At 41.8% G+C, this 24,715-nt stretch overlaps 1 protein-coding gene across 20 annotated transcripts in view; it reads right to left on the bottom strand.

Moving 5' to 3' along the window:
* KALRN (kalirin RhoGEF kinase) overlaps window positions 1–24,715 on the bottom strand; it is a 616,045-nt gene that overhangs the window by 211,423 nt on the left and 379,907 nt on the right. For all 20 annotated transcript variants that reach the window (XM_032480687.1, XM_032480702.1, XM_032480718.1 and 17 more), the window contains exons 23-27: window positions 23,428–23,546; window positions 20,520–20,586; window positions 19,841–19,950; window positions 5,859–5,928; window positions 3,380–3,469 (exon numbers count right to left, since the gene is read on the bottom strand). In XM_032480687.1, coding sequence (XP_032336578.1) covers window positions 3,380–3,469; window positions 5,859–5,928; window positions 19,841–19,950; window positions 20,520–20,586; window positions 23,428–23,546 — 456 coding nt within the window. The remainder of the gene's footprint in view (window positions 1–3,379; window positions 3,470–5,858; window positions 5,929–19,840; window positions 19,951–20,519; window positions 20,587–23,427; window positions 23,547–24,715) is intronic.

Below are 24,715 nucleotides of genomic sequence, written 5' to 3'. Positions count from 1 at the left end.
CAGTTAGACAAGCAAGATGTATGTAGGCCACCGATGGAATCGAGCTAGAGGAATGAATTAGGATTTGATGGTGAGCTTCTCAATGATAAAGTACTGCAGATCTTAAAAAGAAGAAAAACCATGGTGAAAGCAATGCTTCAGATAGATGAATGCAGGCCTAATAGCAACACAGAGGGTGGAGACTGGGGAACAGACACAGAAAGACCAGTTAGGAGATCGCTGCAAAAGCCCGAGTGTGTAAACACAGAGTCCCCACGCGATCCAGGGATTCCACTCCCACGTACATACCTGAGAGAAACCAACACACATGTCCACATAAAAACTTGTATAAAATGATCATAGCAGTATTATTAATAACAATGAAAAGACAGACACAATTCAAATGTTCATCAATTGATGAATGAAAAAACAAAATGCATTATATTCATACAATGAAATATTACTTGACCATAAAAATGAACAAAGTACCGAGACATGCTATAACACAGACACACCTTGAATACTTTACGTTGAGTGAAAGACACCACAAAAAAGGTCACAAAAGAACACACATTACATCATACCATTTTTTAATGAAATACCCAGAATAGGAAAATCTACAGAGATAGAAAATAGACTGTCGGTTGCTTAGGGCTCGGGGAGTAGGTCAGAGGGCTCGGTGGAGGGGTGATAGCTAAAGGGTGTGGGGTTGCTTTTGGAAGTGATGAAAATGTTCTAAAGTTGACTGTGGGGACGGCCGCACGTGTCTGTGAATATACTAAAATAAAATGTACCCTTTACATTTGTGTATAATACATATCTATATCTCCAGGTGTGTAATGTGGGGGCTTGCCATAAACTGAGATTAGTGAGAACAAAACATTGGAAGGATTACAGGAAACATTTTAAAGCTAGACAAGATAGGACTTGCTACGTGGTTGTGAAGGAAGCCAAACAACCGGAAATAAAACAAAAAATTCCACTTCCCGCCAACCATCCCAGAAAGTAGCAATTTTCTCACTCACGTGCCTCTTCCCCAGAGGTGTGTCGTTACAGCAGGACTTGTTCAAGGAAAATGGGCAAAACAGCTGGTGGCTGGACCCTCTTCGGGCAAGTGAGCATTGTGAGTTTATCGGGGGGCCTTTGGCAGGAGAGGACAGGCAGTCACACGCCTCTGGTCAGCTTCTCTCTCTGACCAGATGCCCAGCTCTGGGTGCGCTTCCTGTGTAGAGCAGGGAGGGGCTGCCTCCCGTGCCTGGGTCCCCCCAGCCAAGTTACAAATCACACAGCCTCACAGCTCCCACATCCGGAGTAGAAAATTCTGGGTCCTGGGAATGTGCGGGCCTTTCTGCGACTTGAGTTTTCTGTGCTCTCTTTACAATAATGGATAATAAGGGATTTTCTTTATTGAGGGTTAATTTTTTATAGATGTGGGCCTAGAGCAGATGGTTTCTGAGGGCAGGGCTTAGGGAAACCCACCTGATGGAGTGGGAAAAAGCCGCACAGACTCTGCTTTCTGGAAAGCTTCGGGAACAATCCGGAGAGTGTGCTGCTCTCCTCAGCCCCCAGCCACGCCCCAGGGACTCCTATTGGGCCGGTTTTCTGGCTTCCATTGGCCTTTCCAACTAATACACAGGCTCCTCAGGCAGCATGCAGGAAATGGGGGGTAGGGTGTGAAATCTGGGGCATATTTGACTTACAAGTCAAAGTTGAGAAATTGGCTAGAAACAGGGATATGAGGAATGCAGGACTAAAGGAAAATACAGTTTAACACCAGACACTGTAACATGGACAAAATGAACTAGGCAAACCACCAGTCAACCTCCAGGGGCCCACGGGCCAGGGGAGGTGTGGTCATAGAAAGGTACATTGTTAACCTGCCAAAAGGCAATTGTTACAGATGCTGTGGAGAGGCACAAACCGTACTGCAAGCATAGAGAAATGCAAGGATTCAGGCAGGAAGCAACGTGTGACCTTTAAAGGATAGGAAGAATTCTAAGAGCGACTGTGCGTGTGTGCACACGTGCGGGCAGAGGGGTCAAATCCTTTCTAGGCAGCGAGAGCTGTGTGAGCAAAGATAAGGAAGCAGAAGAGTCAGAGGCACACTCAGAACACAGGTCATATGCACTCAAAACAAATTCAAAGTTGAAGACAGGACACACACAGTGCTTTAAAACCTCAAAAAGACCCTTCTGGATGCTGTTGATAAATAATCAACCAGAAGCATCATAAGAGAAATACATTGTTTAGCAAAGGTAATAAGGTACAGGGCATCTAATAGGATGGCCAACACGTGAGAGAAGTACTTTTCTTGGGTTTTCTGTTCTATCAAATTCCAGTTTGGGACCATTTCCATAATAATACTCCATTAAAAAAAATCATGTCTGCTTTTTTTTGTCTGGCTTTCACCCAGTCAAGTGTCATTCTGTCACTTAGCCAACAGGATACTCGTAGAATCATTTCTACCACAGCAGTGTCAGGCTAGAAAGATGCTCAGAGAAGCTTTATTTTGTGAACGTGAGTATGGGAGCCATGTTCGAATGTCCGATTCCCCAGGGGGCCTGGCACACTATCTTGCACACAGTAGACAGTCAAATGTGTAAGGAAGGAATGAGGTAGGCAGAAAGACAGACTGATAGACATTAAAAGAGGTACCTCAGCTCTGAGTCTTCTCTTGGCTTCCATTACAGCACAAGTGCTCAACCCTGGCTGCATGTTCCTCTCACCCAGAAATGTGTGAAACCCTCAACGCCCAGGCTAAGCCCAGGCTGATCTTACCAGAATCAGGGATGGGGCCCAGGAACCAGTATTTTTCAAAGCTCCGCAGGTGATTCCAATGCGTAGCCAAGCTTGAAACAACTGCATTAGAGCAGGGATTCTCAAACTTGAGTGGGTGTCAGCATCACCTGGAGGGCTTCTTAAAACTCAGGTGGTTGGGTTCCAGCCCTGGGGATTCTGATTCAACAGATCTGGAGTGGGGTCCAAAATATGCATTTCTAACAAGTTCTCGGTGATTCTGGTGAGGCTGGGCTGAGCCCACACTGAGAAGCCTTGCATTTAAGGATGCTGTATATGTAGTTGAAGTGCAACACCTTAATCAGAACCTGTATCACAGCACGCCTCCTCTACACGTGACATGCATGGCTCGCTCGGCTTGGGCTGGAGACATGGAGTCCAATGTGCCTTATTTGAAACCAAAGCACTTGGCATAGGATGGAGTAAAACAAAAGATAAAACATGGAGAAAAACAAAAAAGTTGTATTTATCTATGAGAGAGAGACTTGGGGTGGCCAGTAAAGAAAAATGAGGGACAAAGGACAGTTAAAGACCCATTATCTCAAAGTAGAGAAGCATTTCCACCTGCTCATCAGTGGCTCAAGAATGGAATTTCACATCTTACATCAAAGAAGGTGCCTGCGTGCTCCAGGATCAGCTGGTTGGAATCAGGCTTGTTTTTACAGTAGGTGACGTACATCTGAAATTTGTCTGCCTAAAAAGAACAAAGACAATTATAGATAAGTATCCATCAGTTGCTCCCTCCCGTTGACTGTGCAGTTGAGCCCCAGATGTTGTGTGCTGCAGGATTATCTGTGGCAAATGTTCTGGGCTCATCGAGTCTATGCTCCCCCAACAAACTTTGGGATACTTTCCTCCTATCAGTGGGGCAGGGAGGGTGGGGAAGCTGGCTGAAAGCGAGCTCATTGTAATATTAGTCTGTGCAAGGTAGAATTAGACAAACCAATCCACATATCATAACGTATTCTGAAGCTAGACAGAAATTGAGAGATTCTCCCCCTTTTTAGATTACCTACAATTACGCTTCCTATCTTGAAAAATGACAGCATTGGCTCTACAAACAAAAATCAAAGAATGAAAATGAAGCGGGATCTCAGACGGAGATCTGCTCATGCTCCAAATGTCTCCATTGCGGGCAGTATGCAGGTCCTGCCAAGCGACTATGCCACCATCCCCCCTTTCCCAGAAGCAACGAAGGGTGGGGGTGGGGGTGGGGAAGGAGCTCAGGGGCAGGGTCTGAACGATGAGTCCTAACCAGACTGCTACTTCAAGTTAAGAACCTTGACTTGGTGAAAATTCATTTCTTATTACTCTTGAGATCCTCTTTGTTAGTGCCACACACCCCTTCCACTGGAAACATTGTGTGTATCTTGGCCATCAAGTATTTTTCCCATTTGTGAAATGCTGCCCATCTTGGTGCGTATAGAACATTGGGGATATCCTCTTCTGAGGGCAGCCTAGATATGTGTTAATTATAGCAGGTTTCATCTAGCCAGCACTTTCCCAAGTGCTTTATGTATATTAACTCATTTGATCCCTAGAGGATTTTATGAGGTGAAGTTCTATTATAATCATCCCCATTTTACAGATGTGAAGTGGTGGCATCAGCTAGTTAAGGAACTTTAAAGTCCCACAGTTAGAAAGAGGTACAGCCCAGGCAAGCTGACTTCAGGCTTCTTGGTCATAACCATTACCGTTCAATACATTACCAACAACTCTATTGCTACCTTTTACTCCTGCACTACACTCATACATTAAGATTATGAGACTCAAGAAAGTCACTTTGGGATAATTCTTGGCAAAATGCGCAGATTTTATGTAATCACTAAAGGTTTTATGAAATCAATCTTAGGGTTTATACACTATCTGGGAGGCATTTATCATCCCTAAGAGATGCTGATAAATCATACTTATGGTTGATGGTAAGGCAAATTCACATAATGCATGAAACAAGATACCAAAAAAAAAAAAATCCCTTCATTTGACAGTCCATCTCAGTTTTTCTCCACGTTGGCTGTGCGAGGGATCATAACTTATTTATCAGCATTTATGTGAACTATGCATGGGCTCATGTATTTAGAGGTAGGAAATGTATTAACACAAAATACGACGGCAGTCTGAGACTTCCTTAAGAAATGAGAGTACGCCAGGAAGCACATTTTACGGTTTCATGAAAAGGTCTTGAGTTGTGGGACAAACTATGATATTTATTACACGTCAATGGACTAGCCAACATCCTAGCTCATCTGAAATGTTTCCATCTATAATATTTAAAACATAATCATAGTCCTGCCTATTCCATAGGGCTAAGAGCATAAACTCTCTGAATCAGGAAGAATTTGAAAAAGTAATTAGCCCATTACGAGTGGGAGTTTTAAGTAGATAATTATTGAACATTGGAACTCCTGACCCTAGGGGAGGATTTCCACGTTTACTTGTACTTACTGTACTAGGTGAACCAATCTGGAGATGTTGGTCCTCCTACCATGAACACGGACTCAGAAAAACGTGGTGTGGAGACGCTAATGGAGACTAATGTTTTCATTTGCACAATTAGAACCTGATACATTCAGCCCATTTACTTGGCCCATGACAACAGCACCAAGAAAAAGAATGACTAGACACATATCCTGTAGGTCACAGGATAGATACCCAAGGAGGCTCTATTAAGGAAGAAAATGTGACCAATGGTTTGGTGGATTTCTAAAGTTTGAATTCCTTAATCCTCATCCTGTTAAAAACAAAACAAAGTAACTCGTGGATGGAGCTGGAGTAGTTCTTCTACCAAGGGTGGCGGTCTTGTTCCAGTTTCCTGATACCTCAACTTTAGAAAGTTCTTAGAGAGCTTAGGTGGAGCTTGGACATGACATGTAAGGACCTTTCCCAAGGAGGGCTCTGCTCCTCAGGGGTACAGACTGCTTCTTTCAGATCTACATGGCCCCTCTCTCCAGTCCCTGGTCCTATGTTAGCATGTCAGGGACCCCAACCCCCAGCTCAGGCACCAAATAGTGCTGTCATCTGGTGCCAACTGCACTCCTGGAAAGCATGGGGCAGGGGGAGGAGAATAAGTTCAGGTTGGTTACCCAGGTAACAAAGCAGTGTCCCACATCCTCAGGCAGCTGCTCGTACTTCTCCAGCTCTTTGAGGAAGATGCTGCAACGGGAGAGAAAGGCCGAATCAGACATCTCTGTACTGCTGACACCCCTCCCTGCCAGAGGCTTACACTGAGGCCAACCTAACCTTACAAACACCATTATTTACACATGGCTTCTCCACCCTCTAAGTGATATGTGGTAAGGAGCAGTTTTAAAATATGTTGGAACTCATTTCATTAAAATTTGTATTAATTGATTAATTGGTGCTACTTAAACTAATAATGTTTTCCTCAAGGGTTTACACTTCTCAGGATGAAAATAATGAAATGATATACTCGTGCAGGGGCATTTCCTTTTAACGGTAACTACGACTCTAATTTTTTTTATACAAGTAATCTTGAGAACATTGTAACATTTAAAAAAAATATGGATATAGGTATCAAAAAGAACAAAATAAATGTCATCTATGATCCCAGAGGTGAGTGTAAAAAATTTGAATCCTACACTGACTTCTTTCCAATTCTTGGCTTCTTTCTTCCACTAGTACCCAATCTTTGTAAAAACTATGAGTTACTGTTTCCTAATGCAGACATTGTCAGGAAAGAAAATTTAATGGGGAAAAAGTCATGATACATTTCAAAGCTGAATTAAATTACTACTGAATTATCTGCCAGGGTGGCTATCTGAATCCTGGCTCCTTTCTATGTTAATAAAGAAGAAAGGGTTGACTACACCTACTTCAAATTAATATATTAAGCAACTGATCTGAGCTCAGAGAATATAAGTCCAAATTAGCCAGAATCATTGGAATAGAATTTGCTTTTTAAAAATCACACAAAGTTTTTCAAATAGAAAATGAGGCTGTGGGGAAACATTCTGATGGAGACGGAAGACAGTATACTCTTTGCAAAGGGCTATTTGACAGTATCTATCAAAATTAAAAATGTACTTATCTTTGTCTCTGCAATTTTAATTTTGGATAATGTCCTATACTTGCAGTCACACATGTGTAAGATGAAGTATACACATGTGGATTCATTGTGGCACTGTTTATAACAGCAAAAGATGGTCTGTAGATGACAAAAATGTGCCACATCTACAGAACTATATGTTATGTAGCTGTAAAAATGGCAAAACTTTTTATGTTTTCATATGGAAGATCTCCAGGCAGGCTGTTAAGTGAAAAAAGCAAGGTGTGGAAGAATGTATCTAACATTCTGCCTTTTGTCTAAGTCGGGAATATATACTCTTATTTTCAGCCTGAGAAACTAATGGTCAAAGTGTACAACTTCAGTAATGCAAGATGAGTTCTGGAGATCTGTTATACAGCTTAATATCTATAACACACCTTACTGCATTGGATACTTAAAATTTGCTAAGATGGTAGATCTTCTGTTAAGTGTTCTTATATAACAATAATAGGGGAGAACACTTTGGGAGGTGGTAAATACATCTATGGTCTTGATGGTGATGATGGTTTCATGGGTGTATACTTATGCCCAAACTCATCAGGTTGTAGATATTAGATTAAGTAGGTTTTTAATCATCAATCACACTTGAATAAAGTGTTTAAAAAAGTCATTACCCAAAATGAAAAGACAACCTACTGAATGGGAGAAAATATCTGCAAATGATGTAATTGATAAGGGCTTACTATTCAACATATATAAACAGCTTACACAACTCGACATCAAAAAAGCACACAACCCAATTTAAAAATGGGCATAAGACCTGAATAGGCATTTTTCCAAAGAAGACATACAGATGGCAAACAGGCATACGAAAAGATGTTCAATATCATCATCAGAGAAATACAAATTAAAATCACAATGAGTCATCACCTCATATTAGTCAGAATGGCCGTCATCAAAAGGAACACAAATAACTAATGTTGGCAAGGATGTGGAGAAAAGGGAGGCCTTGTACACTGTTGGTGAGGATGTAAATTGGTGCAGTTACTGTAGAAAACAATATGGAAGTTTCTCAAAAAACTAAAAATAGAACTACCATATGATCCAGAAATTTCACTCCTGAGTATATATCCAAAAAAAAAAAAAAATGAAAACACTAATTTGAAAAGATACATACACCCAAATGTTCATAGCAGCATTATTTACAATTGCCAAAATATGGAAGCAACCTAAGTGTCCAAGAGGTGAAAAGATAAAGAAGATGTGTTATTTATATATAATATATATACTACCCAGCCATAAAGAATAAAATTTTGCCATTTGCAACGTGGATTGACTCCGAGGGTATTATGCTAAGTGAAATAAGTAAGACAGAGAAAGACAAATACTGTATGATGTTACTGTATGTGGGGTCTAAAAAACACAACAAAGTAGTAAATATGACAAAAAAGAAACAGACTCACAGATATAGAGAACAAACTAGTGGTTACCAGTGGGGAGAGGGAGGGGCAAGATCAGAGTAGGAGATTAAGAGGTACAAATTACTACGTATAAAATAAGTAAGCAACAAGGATATATTGTACAACACAGGGAATATAGCCAGTATTTTATCATAACTATAAATGGATTATAACCTTTAAAATTGTGAATCACTATGACCTGAAACTTACAACACTGTCCATCAACTATACCTCAATAAAAAAAGAGTTGAGCAAATAGACTTCCACATGTGCAAAATGACATGTAAAGAAAAGCATTCACTGCAGTACTGCATGAAATAAAAGAGGGTTGGAAATGACTCAAATATACTTTTTTAAAAAAGTCATTACCATAGGAAACCAGGTGAAGGAACAGGGTGGATGACGATAGTGATGAGTGACTTTTCTCAGTCTATACCTGTTTTTTTTTTAAAGCATAAAACAACAAGTTTATTTCTGGCTCATGCTACCTGTGGGTCAGTAGGGAGGAGGATATAGGAGTGTTTACTGACCGTGGGATGTAACCAGAGACTGCATGGGGGCAGGGCTCTCCCAGGAAGTTTGGGGACAGGATACACAGAGTGGCTTTGCCACAGCTCACTCTGGGACCAGCACAAAGCCTCAGTTCCTGGCTGCAGTCTTCTAGATCAGCTTTGACGGTGCGCAGACACTGTTAATGTTCTGCCTGTTTAAACTCGGACTCCTTTACCATGTTTATACGCATCAGGCAGCTGTGTGCTTTAACTTCCAGGCGTCAGTATCTGTGTCTCCTTGTCTCTTTTTTGAAAGACTGCCCTCAGGTTACTAGAACTCCGTTTGAGAGCCAGATATCAACCTACACTTTTCTATTTAATTTTTATTTTAAAAACTAATTCAAAAATTAAAGGATATGAAGCAGGTCTGAATTATTCCAATACTTACCTCTACCATTAGAACAAATACATTTTATTGATTTGACGTACACTCCCTGGTTCCTGTTGCCCAAGCATTCTGGCAGTATCTTATAATTACAAGCGGTTATGGGCTGTATGTATGTGTTACTTGTGTTCCCCCTTCAATGACATAGAAAGATGTTGGTTTTGGTTTAAAGAAATACATATGTGCAATTAAAAAGTATTTGGCAAGTCATATCTGGAAGGCCAAAATGCTAATAATGACTGGTGGGGTCACAGAGGATACATATTTTTGTCCACCTACCACTTAAATTTTCTGCAATAAATGGGTATGACTTTAGTAATAAGAAAAAGTCACCTAAAAATTTTGAAGACTCCTAGTGGTACCCATTTGATGATAATCATCTTTCCCCTGAATTTTAGAGTATCCTGATCTGAATCACGGAAGGAGTGATTATAATGCTATTTGGGCTTTTGAAAAGCAAATATGTAGCACTCAAAAATCAATAAAGTATCATATTTGTTGCTACTTTAAGAAGAACTGCAGGTGACACACATGTATTTAATATGACTTCTAAATTAGAAACAGAAAAAAAATTTATTTAATACCATCACTGAGGATCAAACTTTTTTCACAGCCAAAAAGAAAACATCTTTTTTTTTTGCTGTTGTTGTAAAGAGAAGCAACCTGGTTTATTACCATATATACATAATGAAATATAATATGTTACTATAGATATATTAATATATTTGTGATATGTTATAATTTTTATTTCTGGAACTGAATTCTAGAAGTCATTTATTATGTGGTTCTTTTCCATGGGAACACTAAATACTATAATGTACAAAATCTTCAGAGGTAGTTTTTCAGGTGTTGAGGTACTCTTCATGTGGTCATTTCTTACCCTTCAGTGTGAGTCTCAATGAAGACAATGGGTGAACTCCAGCTCTGAGCCAGGATGGACTGAACAGGCCTGGGGTTGGGGCTGGAATGGCTTGGCAAGTGGGGAAAGAAAACCTGATGGGCTCTTCTAGGACAAGGACTTGTGAAAGAAAAAGAACTGCTTTAAAGAAAGGAGAACCAGGAGGAAGAGAGTACTTGGAAGCAGAGAGAAAGAGGAGAATTTGGAGTCCAGGGCATGTAGGATAAATGCTCTCAGCTCGTAAGAAACCTCCACTTCCCCACTCTCAGCCTCGCACTCCAATCCCCTCACTCTGACTCCCATAGTACACATGCTCTTCAAAGTCCTTTAAAGGCGATTAAATAAATGATACAACCTAAATCATGACATTCCATACAGGATATAAAACTGTATTCTTTATGAAGACAAATATATATATATATGACTGAAACATTATGCTGTACACTAGAAATTGACACATTCTAGCTGACTATACTTCAATTTAAAAAAAGGTAATAACATATATCTTAATATCAAAGAGCCTAACTTTCAAAAACAGAAAGGAAATCTGGGCCAAAAAGAAAAAGCATTGTTGTTAGAATTTCAGGATCTTTTACATTTATGTTGCTGAGATTACATGTAAGTAAAGAGTCTTTCAAATAAATGAGAGGAAAAAAGCCTGTATTCTTGCTGTTGAAGTTGCAATGACTCCGTGATGACTCAGAGAGAGCTTCTCTCTTTCCTTGACTTATGACCCAAGGTCAGTGGCCTGGTCACTTAAGGTTAATTTTAAGCAGACAGTGGTAATTATACCCACAAAGCTGATAATTGATCTTGATGCTGAAGATGGTGCTAGCAATTTCATTTAAAATCTTGGTGATTTAAATAGAGCAATACCCTGACTTTTCGTGACAGCAGCTATCAAAAACCAATGGAAAGATGCTCTCTTTGGAAATTCTCAAGAAATGAAAGCACTTTAAAATGAATTAAGTCCATAGAATATCATTTCTACAATTACTGCCTTTCCAAAAAATGAAGGTTTTAAGAGCAAATGCCACTAGCCCCCCTACTATGGTCCCAGGACTCACTTTCCTTTCCTCCCACAACCAAGCACAGGTTAAAGAATCAGAATTAGCACCTAGTCACAGCTGTGAGGGGCTCCTCCAAAGTCCCATTTTTCTCATTTTAAAATAACCTCATGGGGTTGTTGTGAGGACTTAATAAATCCATGAAGGTGAAGAACACAACCCAGTGCCTGGCATACAGCAGGCACTAGTAAACATTAGCTCTTCCAATTGGTGCTTCCCAATCTTCCTCCACTCCACTCCTGGAGACTTATTCCCAGGGAGCTCTCCCCACCAAGCCCCTGGTGGAAAATATGTAATAGATTACCTTTTCCTAAACCACATCCTGGGAAAATCTTGATTGGGTATTACACACAAATTGGATTTCAAGGTCACCTATCATTTAAGTCTGGGAAATGCCGGGCTAAACTGGTTTCTGTACTGCAGGACTTTTGAAATTCTGTAATATGATGAGGCACACTATAAATCTCTGAGGTAGAGACAGTGTGCAGGGCTTCCCAAACTTCTTTGCAAGGAGAACACTTTTGGGGGAAGTATCAGACTTTGCCTCAAGGAAAATTCTTGGAAAACATTAGTTAGTGGGCCCACGACCTGGCTGTGCACTGCCCTCTGGGGTTTAGATCTGAGCATCTGTACTGCTTAGCGAAGCTCCCTGGGTAATTTTAATGCATCCAGCCCACAGATCGGCTTTTGAAGGCAAATGCCCCATTCCAGTGTGCTCCCAGTTGGCAGACCCGATATCAACTCCGTATGACTTCATTTTATAAAAAAAGCGAAGGAGTAGAAAAGCTACTTGTCTTGTGCTGGGCATCTCAATTCATAATTTTGAGTAAGATGTGCTCTATCATCTCGATGTATTTGTTGAAGGCAAGTGGCGATATCAAACTCTATTTTGCTTTTATATTTGAAGCTTATGAGGATGACAGTATCATTCTGCCTACTTCAAATAGACATGATGAGTTTAAATTAAAGCACAAGAGGGCCCAACACTCTCCACAAATGATGGAATATTCCACCTCCACTGTTCTGTAGCAACACCTCAGTCCCCACCATTGCGGTGATTATTGTATCACGGGAGAACAAGCACAGCAAGGAGTTTAAGTGTTTGTGTGAATGTCTGGGGCTCTTCCAGAAATGAATAAAGCTTTTAAAGAAATGTCAGGATTCAAATCCTGTATGTCATCACTTATACGTGGAGTCTAAAAAACACAACAAACTGGTAAGTGTAACAAAAAGAAAGACGCACAGATACAGAGCACTAACTAGTGGTCACCAGTAGGGAGAAGGAAGGTGGAGGGGCAGTATCGGGCAGGGGATTAAGAGGTACAAACTACCAGGTATAAAATAAGCCACAAGGACATATTGTACAGCACGGGAAATACGACCAATATTTTATACTAACTATAAGCGGAGCATAACCTTTAAAAATTGTGAATCATTATGTTGTACACCTGTAGCTTATGTAACATTGTACAGCAACTACACTTTAATAAAAAAAGAAATGTCAAGATCTAAGCAATGTCATTACTCTATCAAATTATTGTGATGTAATACGTTATGCAGCTACTTTATGAGGAAAATGCTTCCCTCTGGCTTTGTATAGAATCCTAGGAAATGAAACCTCTAGCATTTATTGTTAGAAAAGCTTTGTGAGCTTTGCCATTAAGTACTATGGAAACAGCATTCCATTCCAAAGGCACCCTGAGTCATTTTGATTTTGTTACTCTTGCCAAAGGTAAATTTGACCTGTAGTCTTACTGCTTCTGGAAAAGCGTATCCTTCCCCGAGGAACTCACAATGTGGTCCAGAAGACAGACCTTTATGTCAAGGGTGCAGCTTGCACTTAAAGGGGAATAAGGGTGATGGTCTTGTGTGCTTGTGCTCTTGTGCATGCATACTTGTTGGTGAGAGGGGGAATGAAGCGGGCTGGGCTGTGGTAAGGGGGAAAGAAGAACAGTGAGGAGACATAAATCAATTAAGTGGGGAGAAAGATGTCAGGCTCACTATTTGCAGGAGGCCTAAGTCACTGCCTTCATCAATGCTTTCATACTAGTGGAGCAAGAGATCGTTTCCAAGGGACCCATTAGTAACCAGACAGCTTCAGAGCCTAGCAGGGAAGAGGCTCTGTCTTGCAGGCCAGGACAGCTGGTTAGCACACCGAGCAGTTATTAAACTAATAGAGAGGCATACGCACTCAGGGAGGGTGCCAGATTGCTCACAAAAGTGTTTAATCAGCACAGTTTGATCACCTGGGCTGAGCCATGCCCATCACTGGGGTCTGTCTCTTCATTTCACGGCAGAAACTTCAGCCTAGGCTAGAGATGAAGGGGAAAGGTGTGCAGGGCTGGCCTCCTACTCAGCGTATGCCCCACCCTCAGCCCCCGACCTCAAGCAGCAGCTCACCTCGAGGCACTGCTATCTGATGAATATATTTTGCTTATATTTTCTAATTTTGTTTAGCAGATGAATCAAAAAGAATTGCACAAATGTAAGTGCAATGTTAAAGTAAAAGATAATTAATCTCACATTTAATGTTATTCATAGCCATTGATGTGCTGTTTAGCAAGTAGGCATGAATGCTAAGCAGTCAGTGTACACAGCTAAAATGAACAGGACTTTGACACATTTAGACTCTATCCTGCTACATCTATAACCAGCAACAGTGTTGACAGCTTCCTGAGAAAGCAAACAGCAACAAAATCACAGCTGCATTTTCTAGGGCCCTTCTGGTGGGTTGTGGAAGGCCTGCAACAGGGGTCATCCCTCAGCGTGTGGCTTTAGGGCCCAAGAAAAATCACAACAGGTCTTCCCCCTCCTCGTTGCTTGGCACTTGAATATGAAGAAAATGACAGTGTGATTTAAGAGGGAGTTGTGAAGACTTGGCTTCTTCGGCTGCGCTGTGAATCAGTTTGGGCAGGTCACAAACCTTTGTAAGCTCCAGTTTCTGTGAAACAAGGGAGTAGACTAGAACGAGATTTTCTTTAAAGGTTTTCTTCCAAACTTAAATTGTAATTCTCTAATTTTTCCGTAAATGGGATAAAACTAATACCAAAGGCATTTGGAGAGGGGGATGAAGCATAGAAGGCACAGAATATGCATATTTTAAAGCCAGGTGTGTGTGTGGGAAGGAGTAGCAGAGACAGAGAAGGCAGCCACCGACCACCTGGCAGTGTGGCCCCGCAGAGGGGCGGTGGCCTGCACATCCTGTTCTCACCACTTGGTGGAGCCAGCTCCTCACCTGGCAGCAACAGATCCACCCACTGCGTTTCAAGGGGTTGTAAAATCAATTCAGTGGGAGGACACCAGCATTAAAAAAGGAGAAATGGAGCCTAATTCAAACTATCAGAGTGCACCACACAGAGTGCGGGTCTTATTTTGAAGAACTTAATTTTCCTATTATATATAATATGCAAGCATGTGCGTATCAGGACATAATGTATAACCTTTTTCTTCTGTTCATGGTAAAAAAATGTTTGAAAAGCACATTGTTGATCCCCCTGTCTGCATTAGGATGGTAGACCCAGGGAGGTCTAGTTCTTCATCCATTTCTCCCCTTCCCTCTTATCCTCAACCGTCCCTCCTCCTTTCTCTCTTTCTAGTCTCCCGACCCCCTTCTATCTACCTAGAACCTCCCTCCAGTACTGCCCCCTCTCCCATCTCCTTTCCTCTCTCCCCCATCTCTTCCTCCCCCTCCACCACCTCATTGTTCTCACCTCTCTCTCCAGGTATTTTATCCCACTTGCCCACTCACTCTGTCTGTCTCCTCCCTTCCTTCGCGCTCCCCTCCATTACCATTCTGACTATCTCCACCCCCCACCTCTGCCTTCCTGTGCCTCAGTATCACAGACACAGATGTGAGAAGACACAGTCTAACTGGGAGTGTGACAGCCAGATCTCCCCAACCCTTGCTCCAGGATTGAGACTCACAAAGTCCTCTCGTAGTCTCTGAGCTTACCGGCTAGACTTCACCACACCCCTCCCTGGGAATGCCTGTGTTCAAACTCTCCTCCATCATCAATGGAGACAGCTCTGTTATTTAAATTCCATCTCAAATGCCCCCTCCTCTGGGAAGCCTTCCCGTTAAGTCAACTGAGGCTATTTTCTTTGCTCCTTTGAACTGCATTTGTGCTCACCTCCACCCTTACCACAGGTACCTCACTAATTCCCAGAACTCAGAGGGCAGAGCCTGGGTTAGATTCCTCACTGGGTACCAGCTCTGTCTCTAAACCAGCAGAGGGCTGACTCCAGGATGGAATTCTGGGAAGATTGTGGAAGTGTGGGCCTTGTTCAGTTGTTCCCCAACATTTTCCACCACTTTCCCCCAACTTGTCTTCACCCTCTGCTGCACACTACCCTCTGCTTCTGGCTGACCCCGGCCACCTGGTGCCCTGGTGGGCTGCCCTGGCCTGACCAGTGCTCCAGGCTCAGCCTCACATAACTCAAGCCCTGATCTGTGAGCCTCGGGCCTGGGGAACACAAGGCTGGGAGGGCCGTGGGTGGTGGCTGAGGCCAAATTGAATAGCTTCTGGCCAGGCCTGGAGGAGGGAGTATGCAGAAGGGATATCCAGCCCTGGCTGTTGGTCACCCACCTGCCTCTCCAACCTTTGCTGAAAACTGACTCACTTTAGGTGACTGCAAGGGTGTGTGACCTGGATGACATACCTATGGAAGAAATGGGGTGAAGTGTGCCTCAAATTTGGGTATCCACATGGAAGCTGGTTAGATATGAATCAGACAAACCAGATTTGGCAGTGCAGCTGGCGGTCTATAGAGTGGGGGAGGGGAGGCCCAGCCCCTGGAATCTACACCTAATCTTTAGGTGGGGGGATGTCACATGTTGGGCAAATCGCTGGCCTCTCTGCTTATACTTGATGGTCCCGCAGACCCTGAACGCTGACAGCAGAGATTTTATAAAAATGCTATTGCCCAGACTCACACATGGCTGTATCTCCAATAACTGAAAAGGAAGACGTAAAGTTCAGGTTTAACTGAAGGTGATGAGCATTTAAAATGAACAGCTGTGCTTACAATCTAACAATCAAGGCAAACTGAAAACAATTATTTTTCCCAATTACAAGTTGTAGGTTAGTCAAAGTGTGGAGACAGAATTAACGAAACCATTACCATTTGGGGGAATCTATTTCTGGAATATACTGCCTCATCTGAGTGATCCTGGAATGCGTAGCAAGATGTAATAGAAATGGAAGTAGTTTCTGAGTAGAGAAGTTTCATGATCTTTACATTTAGTTCTACAGAGAAGAGATGTAATACGAAAACGGGGAGAGTGAAGGGTTAAACTAAGCATCATTCCACTTAAACCTCCAATCTGTGTTAAAACCACCACTCACAGGTAGTAAGTTCTACATTTTGAATTGTTCTTTATAAAAATTATGGTACTTGGGAATTCTCCATTCAAAATCTATATAGATGAAGGGCCTAGAGAAAGATCACACACACACAACTAATACTGATTGTCATTTTTCAAAGTGACACCATTTAAAAGGATCAATACTAACTAGTGGAAATATTTAACATATTCACCCTTGGTCTAGGTACTAATTTCCCAGTGACTCAGCTAGTGTGGTTATACAGGCAGTGTCAGTGTCAGTCCCTCTGCCTCCGAACCCCCTCCCTCCCTCCCTCTTGCGATGCACTGGAAATGAGAGGTGTATGCTTCTCTGCTAGATAGCATTTGATCATAATTTTGAAAAGATGCAAACAACTGGGGTCGAAAAGAACCCTTTCAGGCAAAAAAGTGACTATTTCAGAAAAGTATTCCTGAAGAGCAAACAGGTGTTTGGACCACTGTCTGGTCTTCCCATTAAGAAGTGCCCAGAAAACTCCTTCATTTAGACATTCAATTATTTTACTGGTCTAGAAGGTTCTGGTAATGATGGGGAAAAAAAACTACCTAATGGGTTTTCATGTCTTGAGACTTTCATAAACAAAAGACTGAATTATAACTTGAATGGCATTAGCCATAGTCTGCAAGTTGCAATTCTATTTTTAGTCCATTTATCCATTTGTCCACCAAACAAATATTTACTTAAAGTCTATTTACTTTCACTGCCAGGCAGTGAAAGATGTGGATTCTTATGGAATTGACAGTTTCTGCATTTTCAAAGTTGGCTTAATTGCCATTTTATTTCTTCCTCATTAAAAATTTTAGAAGTATTATGCTTTCTACATTAATCAAAATGTGTGTGGCATAAGTAGAAACATGTGTTATGAGAAGAGGAAAGTCTTAGTCCTCCAAAACCTGTATGGTTAATACGCAGCTTGATTTTCTTGGATGTTCCCTTAAATTGTGGATAATTTAAAACGGGTTTTTTGGTGGATAGCTTTCTAAATGCACTACAGAGTTCCTTGCTTTTTAATGCAGAATATGCCCATGATTCTGGGTTATTACTAACATATGATTATGCTCTACTGTAATATGGTGGCTGTGTTGGGCTCTATACTGGGGCAAAGGATTGTTTGCACTAACACAGGATAGCCCTTGACCACTACGATTTGGGGGATTCTTTTGCCTCTTTTTTTCCCCCCAGTTTATCTGTTTTCTTTCCTGCCAGATTTTACTTTATGCTGCTGGTATCAAACTACTTGCTCAAGGTCTTGATTCTTATTTGCTGTTTCTAAATTGCTATGGGTTTGGAAACGATCTAACCAACAGGTAAAGTGGCTTTTAGGAAGAATAGAAAGGTATTTCTATGGAAAGATAAGAACTTTATCTTTGTGATACCTCTTTTGGTTGCTCAGAAGCTGGTTTTTATTTTCTTCTTGTTTCTTTATAATGTTATAAATAGGTAACATTTGCTGAGTAGCTGTGTTCTCCATCACTGAATTTACTCCTGTACAGAATGCAACATTCCACATGGTTTAACTTGACTTTTTCACTTTATGAGTTTCTTAGAAATATATTTTGTAGCTGGTAGGTAGACTTTCAGCTATTTAAAAGACTACCAAACTGCTTGCTGTAGCTTACTGGAATTACATCATGAAACCAGAACACAGCATGGTTATGCTAGATATTTTGTTACAATTGGTCAGTTTTGAGATGAACAGTCTTTCCCCTTATACACCGACCTGGCAAAAACAGGTCTCAGAGGAGGTGCACATAGCGATCTCTATTTTTATACCTTGTCAGTTTGGTAAGGATATGAGGAAAGTGAGACTTGTTGACTAAATCCTAGAGATCATAAATCAGAAAAGAAAAGTAGTGTAATTTACTGCTTTCCAGGCCCACGTCTTCCCAGATACCCTGCAGGAGACAGGATAATGCTAAGCTGGGCTCAGCTGACAGAATTTGGGATCAAAGGTCAAGAATGGCTTTACGGGATCTTACTATATAGGCAAGAGGAAAGAATATTTCTATGTCTGGAGATTTCTAGACACACCATATGGAAAGTGTTAAAATTTGGATTAAAAAAAGAAATACTGGGAACTTTGATTAAGTACTCCAGAGAGTCAGAAGGTATTTTCACCCTAGGCCTTCATAATCTGACAAGGTTAATATGTCATGGGAACTATGTATTCTATGTTCCCTTTACACTAATGCCATCTGATGACATTCCAGGGGATTAATTATCAGGAGTTGATAAGAAAGGAGTGACTCTCCACCCCTTATTCAGACCTTTCAGAACTCAAGATACTTTTATACCCACTCTTACTTGCCTCTTGGTCATTCTTAGCAAAGGGCCACGCTGACGTCTCATTTTCTAGAGCTGGGCTGTCCGACATGGCAGCCACTTGCCATCTACATTAAATAAAGTCAAAAATTCAGTTCTCAGTAGCACTAGTCACACTTCAAGTGTCCAACAGCCGCACATGACCAGCAGCTCCTGTAGAGCACAGCACAGATGTGGACCATTTCCCTCCCTGCAGAAAGCGCCACTGCACAGTGCGGGGTGACTGCTGTATGTCAACGTTATGTCTTGTGTCTTGAGGTTCCCTCTCTTTGTACTTTGGAAACTGAGTACCATTAGCTGGTTATATAACTAACCAACCAATGTTCTGGCTGACCCTTTGTTAACGACGGAATATGTTGTTTAACATGCTGTAGAAAGATACTTAAATCAAGTTAGGGGCTGGAAAGAAATGAGTTGTGAGGTTTTAGGGCTTTATGATTCTACTTATTTCAACAAAACATACAGGGTCGATGGATGCTCTAGCCTATAAGCTGTCAAAAAATATGTTCCATGAGGTATTTTGATTCTCTCTCTCTCTCTCTGTAGCTGTTTTGCTTGAGGGTGAGGATGATCAGGTAGTTGGGGATGGAGGAAATAGGTTGAAAGAAAACTTCAATGGAATTTGAAACCTAAGGCCCACAGGGTGGAACGGTTAGCCTCGGATGAATTCTATTGTCAGAATTCCCCACAGTTCCAACGAGGAAAAGCTACTTTTATTTCCTCAAAGCCTGGCTATCATTCTGATTGGGTATAAAGATGTTAGGTCCCTTAGGAGATCAGGGTAGGGACACTGCTGAATACATGACTTCACCCTTCGCTAGGAATTTAGGACTACTGTGGAGAAAGAAGGGTGAGTGAGAAAGAAGTCTGACAGCAAGTGACTTAGAAAATGTAACCAGCAACACTTGACCGGGAGAGCCTTCCCAACCAGCTTTGGTCCACTAGTGGGGCAGCTGTGTTGTTGGGTACTTTTGGCCCTAAGAGTGCTCCACTGAAACCCTCCACCAACCTACTTGTTATGAAAATCGTAGATCTCCTGGATGTTGCCAAAGATGATATGCTCCTTATTAAGGATCCCAGCGGGGATCTCCTCCACACCACTGGTCATTTCCCACAGGTAGGTCTGTAAGACAGCGACAGTCCCATCACTGGCAAGCACTGCCCCAGAAACACACATGAAGCAAACAGGGCTTCAACCCTGTGGGGTAAGGCTCGGACTGGGGACACATACAGAGAGTAAAAAGTGCGATGGTAAGTGAGCAGAAGGGGAAGGGGAAAACCTGAATGCCCCATCATCTTGAACTGCTGCTGGGGAAACTCCCATCCTGGACTTCAGCAAGAGCACAACTCCACACCCTTTTCATCTATTAAATGTGTGTGTCGGGGGAGGATGCAGACTTTCAGACTCCACTTAAGTTCACTGACTGTGTCATGGTTTTTATTTTGAATTCAAGTGTCTTACATGCTTTTCTTTGCTGAGTCTAGTTCCAGTCTGAGAAAAGTTTTCTTTTCCAAAGCACTTTAAACTCCCATGCAATTATTACTGACTCTAGGAAAAAGATGTCCTCTGGTTGGCTTTTTATTCTCCAAGCTCTGGGAGAAGACAGAGAGGACTGAGCTCCTCTCCAGGACTTGATGTGGCAAGCACATCGTTTTCTAACACAGCTGAGGACTGATTACTGTAAAACTTACCTCTAAGCACTCGTGTAAGTCCCTCACGTAAGCCTTCTCTGTCTGGAGCAGCTCCGCCATGATGAATCTAGAAGGAACCAATGGGCTTTTTCGGTTAGAGAGGTACTATCTCCCTTCCTTCAAACTTCACAGCCCCCTGCTCCCAGTATTCATGACATCCTGGACGCTCTATCTTTCTACTTTACCAATATACCTTTCTTCCTTTCTCACAACTCCTTGCTGAGTATTATCCTCCAAGTCCCTGTCTCTGATCATTTGCTCTGTATCCCTTCAGCATGTCTGTGCTCAGTGGTTCCATGCTCTCCCCCTTCTCCACCCCGGTTCCACCATGTTGTGACTCTCTGCTGGCACATGTGTGCTTGTGTGCATGGGGGCACAAGTTTGCAGCATTGCTCACACTCATTTCCACCAACTAGACAGCTTGAATCTCAGGTCCCCACATTTCTCTTACAGCTCCCAGAATGATCATTCCTGTTCAGCAGAACTGCTGACTTATTAAACCAAAACAGTTCACGGTACTGTAGGGTAAACCAGGTTTCAAAGCCAGAAACAGATGGCCAAGCAAGACACCACCACCGAGACGGGGGATTAGCAAAGTTTTTTCTGTAAAGAGTCAGACAGTAGACACTTGTGGGCCATTCATTCTCTGTCACGACCACCCAGCTTTGCTGTTGTGTGTGGAGGGAGCCACGGACAATATGTTTAAAAAAACAGTGTGGCCAATAGAACTGTTTATGGATAGAAAATAACTTTAGATAATTTTCATGTCACAAAATCTTCTTCTTTTGATATTTTTCAACTCCTTAAAAATATTTAAAAAATAATTTTTAGCTTAAAGACTACATAAAACAGGTAGTGGGCCAGATCTGGCCTGTAGGCCATAGTGCACCGACCTCTGGCTTTGAATGGGGCTATTTTTTATCACAAACTGCACAAACTGCTGTGCATGAAATTGAGTGTGTGTCAGCACACGCTAACAAGGCCAAGTGACTGCTCTTCAGCCTCCCATAAAGAGGAGCCTGTGCTGTGCATGTGCAAGAAGAGGGCTCCCTCCTCCTTGGGCCCCTAAACAACACAAGGTACTTAGAGGGTGTTAAACTAATGACGCGTGGCTTCATCACAGTGTACCTACATTTTCATTTCTGTTTTCTTTTTTTCACAAATTTGTATTAGAAAAGGTGCTTCCTAGCTGGCATGTGATATGCAATAATCTCTAATTTAGCACAAAGTATATATTTATACATTTATCTTAGGCTTTCTATGTCAAGTTTTCATTGTACTTCATAACGAGAATTCCTATTTCCAAGGCGCTTCATTACATGAACATTTTTGAGAAAGATTGTCCCCAAAGGGTGTCCTGTTAGAAATTTCATAAGAAAAATTAAAACGAGCAGCATCTTTTCCTGAACCTTTATCTTGGTGGGATTTTCCTTAAAGCAATACCTGGTTTTAGCAGGGGCCTTTCTATTAAAATTAAAGTATTAATTAAAAAAAATCCCTTTTGCAGGAGTTAATGAGCCACTCTCTTACTATTCTTACTCCATTGGCAGAGAGGAAAATGCAAGAGCTTTGAAGTCAGACAAATAGGAATTGAATTACGACTGCTGTTTACTAGAAGTAGGACTTGCTTCTCCAAGCCCCAGACTCCTTACTTATAAAACAGCTGATCACACAGGGCTGCTGCAAGGATTAAACAAGATCCTGTAAGCAAAGTTTCCAGGACACTGTAAGTGCTTGGTAAACAAGGAGAGAAGGAAGATCAGAAGGAACGTAATCCCACACGCTTTGCAAAGTCGTCTTTGATTTTACTGCCTAGGGTTGTGGCATGCTTCTACCTTCTTCTCCCTTTTCTTCATCTGCTTTCTGCAATTTTGCCTGTTTTTCTTCATAATTTAGCTCTAGTACCCTCGACCCCATTTTGTTTTATTTTCTACCTACCCCTTACCATCTTCTGGCTATTTGGTGTCGCGGAGAGAGCCTGGAAGGGAGATCCAGCCTAGTGTCATCTCCTCATTCCCCTCCCTGTCATGAGTTGAACTGTGTCTCCCCTAAAATGCATATGTTGTATCCCAACCCTCAGTACCTCAGATATGACCTTATTTAGAAATAGAGTCATTACAGATGCAGTCAGTTAAGAGGAGGTCATTCTGGAGGAGGGCGGGCCCCCATTCCAAAATGACTGGTGTCCTTAAAGGGTAGGGGGTGGAATCTGGACACAGGCATATATTCAGGGAGAAAGACATGTGAACAAGAAGACAGCCATCTGTAAGGCAAGGAGAAAGGCCTGGAACAGAGCCTGCCCCCCCAGCCCTCAGAGGGAACCAACCCTGCCATCACCTTGATTTCAGACTTCCAGCCTCCAGGTCTGTGAGATAATACATTTCTGTCGTTTAAGCCACCCAGCTTGTCAGAGTCTGTTGTATCAGCGCTAACAAACTAATACACCTCCCAGATGAAACACTAGCTCTGACTTCACAGACCAACTTCAATTTCTTCAGCTTCAAGGGACCTGTGGTCCTACTTCGTTTTGATAAAGTCAACTACAGAGGACTTCTTAATCTTAGGATACACTATTTTTTTCCCAGCAGTATTCAAAAGGAATCTATCAAAATATTCTTCATAAAGCCCTTGCATATCCTTAGATATGTGTGAGTTTGCAACACCAATATAAAGAAAGCAGAGTGATCAAGACATGGTTTGTGACATTGACATGGTTCATCATTTGCCCTAACAGTCCTTGGCTAGTGTGAAATGTGGGTGGGAGCATCACGTCTGTCCATTCCAACCTCTGTAGGTGGTCACGAGGACACAGCAAGCTGACTAAAGGGATGGGAGGCACTGAAAGCCAAGCACAGTCAGAAGAGCCTGCCAGTTGGGAGAAGATGCCCTCCCCGCCCCCAAGACATACTCTTTCTTCCGGGCTGACTTCCGCTTCTCTTCATTGACCTCGTGGTTGGCGTCCCGGAGCTTGACCTCACGATCTGAAAGGCTTGCTGGGATGATGTCCAGCTCCAGGTCCTTGTTATCCTACACAGAGAGATTGCAGAGGTCACCTTGGAGATGCTCAGGGGAAGCAACTCACCAGAGTTGGGGGAGGTGGTGGAGGGGAAAAACAGAAAGATATAATGGAGAAGTATGAGAAAACAGGGAATCCCACTAACTGCCACCCACTCTTCTTCAGGGGATAATTTTTTTTTCAAATAAGAAAAGTATGAAATGCTCAGGTCAAATGCTTAGGGCTAATACCCACAACAAAGAAAAAAAATACAAACATATTTGATAATTAGTGTCATATTTCCCAAAGGATTTCGATCTTGATTGTATCTACAAACACACACACACACACACACACACACACAAACACACACACACACATCTAAATTAGTCCAAGATTGCTTAGTAACAGTTAAAACAGCTATGAAACAGATATATAAAGACAAGAAAACTTTCATTTGCCAAGGGAAAAAATAAAAGTAAATATTTTTATTAAAACAAGCAACTTCTTTTGGAAATAGAAAGCTAAATGATAGAACAATTACTGAATTTTCTAATTACCCTTCCCTACTTATTTCAACACTGTTTGGTATTTATATAGGATAAAAACCTCTAGGAAAAAAGTCTCACAGGCTAAAGCCTTGGGGAAACGTTAATTCCCCCAATTGTAGTGGTTTGACCACTCTACTCTCTAGTCTGCCCTGCTTCAGAGTATGAGCCTATTTAAATTAAAGAATTAGAAATCCTAGGATTAAATTTCCAGCCTATATTTAGTTCTTAATTCATGGGTTACTGACCCCTATTATAAAGAAGAGATTAAAAGTCAGTCTTCCCTTGCTTCCTGGCAAATAGTACTTCTTTTCAGTTGAAATGTCAAATAGACTTTACACAAATTACATCCCTTATTCTTGAAAGAGCACCATTATACATACTGGGGACTCTAATCACTTGCTGATTAACATAATTGGATGCAAGACTGTTCTGATGAAGCCAAGATAAAGGGTTTAATCCTCAAAGTCAACAGTTAACTCTACATAAAGAAAAACTCAGTTCTGTAGCCATAGCCCCATCCCTGGCCAGCCAATTTTGCAATATACATATATAGCACCAGTCATGGAGAGCCGGAGGCCAATGACTCAGTAAGATCCAGCCCCTCCACGGGAAAAACCACACAAGGCAAGTGCTCTAGGGGTCAACAGCTG

The sequence above is a fragment of the Camelus ferus genome, chromosome 1 (assembly GCF_009834535.1).
Source record: "Camelus ferus isolate YT-003-E chromosome 1, BCGSAC_Cfer_1.0, whole genome shotgun sequence".
NCBI classification, from domain to species: Eukaryota; Metazoa; Chordata; class Mammalia; order Artiodactyla; family Camelidae; genus Camelus; species Camelus ferus.
This window is presented reverse-complemented; position numbering and strand designations above follow the sequence as displayed.